Source organism: Exserohilum turcica (assembly GCF_000359705.1).
Source record: "Exserohilum turcica Et28A unplaced genomic scaffold SETTUscaffold_3, whole genome shotgun sequence".
NCBI lineage: Eukaryota > Fungi > Ascomycota > Dothideomycetes > Pleosporales > Pleosporaceae > Exserohilum > Exserohilum turcicum.
In genome coordinates, this window is record NW_007360136.1 from 3,515,985 (window position 1) to 3,517,693 (window position 1,709).

The following is a 1,709-nucleotide window of genomic DNA, read 5'->3' on the forward strand; positions in this document are numbered from 1 at the left end:
CTAACCTAGTCTAGATTACGCTTAGCGCGCAAGGAATTGGCTATATTAGCCACGTCTGCGAGCTAAGGGGGAAATCTACGCGTAACTAGCTCGAGTATATGCTTAATAATCACGTCCTCTTTAAACTTAGTTAGATTCCTTGTTTTTGGCCAGCGATCCGCCTAGTATATGATGCTACGTGGATTGGATCCCCAATCCATCCTAATCAAGTAATCACGCACCCTGATCCAAAAACGCGCGTATGCAACGCGGATCAGACCCCGATTCTCGCCCATTATAGTTTAGTGCGAATCGGCCCCTTAATTTCCGCGCTTTAGTTCTAGCGTAAGCCTCCTAAACTATTCTACACCTCATAGTACAATATAATCACTTATAGTAGAGCCATCTTTGTGTTCTTGCTTTTCGTTGATAGTTGCAATTGTTTCAAGTGTTGAGATGGCAACAAATTGGATCCTGTCAACACCAGCGTCTATCGCTAACCACCTTGTACGTAGTGCTGATCGCCTAAATTAAAGCCATTAGTTGCTAAATTCACATTCTATATCTTGTAGCCATATAACCTAAGTACTCTAGACTATATCACGTTCGTCCTAAGCGAGAAAGTAATCATCTGCACCCGCTGTTGTGCCGCAGTACCTGTCACGCGCTTGAATGCCCACCTCCAAACCTTCCACCATGTTCCATTCAAACTACGGCGTACAACGATAGCACGGTTTGACGGCATACCCGCTGCGCAGTCCTTTCAAGATCTAGTGCCTCGCCAGGATAGATCCGCGCCGCTCTCATATCTCCTTCCACCCGTACCTAGATTTTGTTGTCCACACTGTACAGAGGGAAAGACAATCAACTGGGATTGTATGAGAAAGCATGCGAAGGAAAAACATAACATCAGCGCTCCTGAATGCCTTCGAGACCAATCTAGGTATAAATGTTATCTGCAGAGCTGGACGACATACTCGCCCAAACACTGGGTAGTAACCCAAGATAACAGCGCTAGTCAGCAAGCGATTCCTGAGCAACCATACTCTATGAGCGAAGAAGAAAACCTATTGCGGATGGAGGATGAAGAGGAAGAAGAAGAACAGCGCTTTGATGGCGAGAGTAACATGGTAGCTCTAGACACAGAGCTAGAGCACGACGAGAATACAGAGTGGCTTCGAGGCTGTGAATGGCCGACTTGGTTCGCTCACAAGCCTATCTATATTATCGTCGCAGCGGCAGCATTGCCCTCCGCGAGAATATCCGAAGATCTTGTACTAGGCCTTTGGAATGGTTTTGAATGTGTGAGCCTAGCACAGACAGAGAGGGTTATTTGGAAGATACTAGAAGCCAGCAGATTTGTGTTTTAGCGATGCGAAATGACGCTCAAATAGACACCGCGCGTTCTGCGTTGCTGGCTTCGGAGCTGGACGCCTTCTTTCCTTCCTTATCCATTTGAGCTGCCTTAACGCGAACAAACCCGGCGAAGATACTACGTCATCCACGAGCGGTTTCTATGCTATATATTCCGGATGCTAGCACTATCGCGTAGCATAAAGGAGCCTACGAGCGAAATCTCTGGACTGCAGCTAACTACAGCTCAGCTCTCCATGATGAACCATATTTGGAGCCGTCTTTCAATTGTTAGCCAGCAGGCAGACTGCGGGGTATTGCTCCAGCCATCGTTGGATGTTGTGCATGAGAATCTGTTCCAACTTCTTGTCATGTTC

The 1,709-nt window shown here is 47.0% G+C and overlaps 1 protein-coding gene across 1 annotated transcript; it reads left to right on the forward strand.

The window, feature by feature from the left end:
• Positions 1 to 435: 435 nt before the first annotated feature.
• On the forward strand, positions 436 to 1,349 carry SETTUDRAFT_91673 (uncharacterized protein; the record flags this gene model as incomplete). Its single annotated transcript, XM_008029690.1, has 2 exons — positions 436 to 486; positions 552 to 1,349. 2 exons carry the CDS (start codon positions 436 to 438, stop codon positions 1,347 to 1,349), a joined length of 849 nt encoding a protein of 282 aa, XP_008027881.1.
• Positions 1,350 to 1,709: the final 360 nt, after the last annotated feature.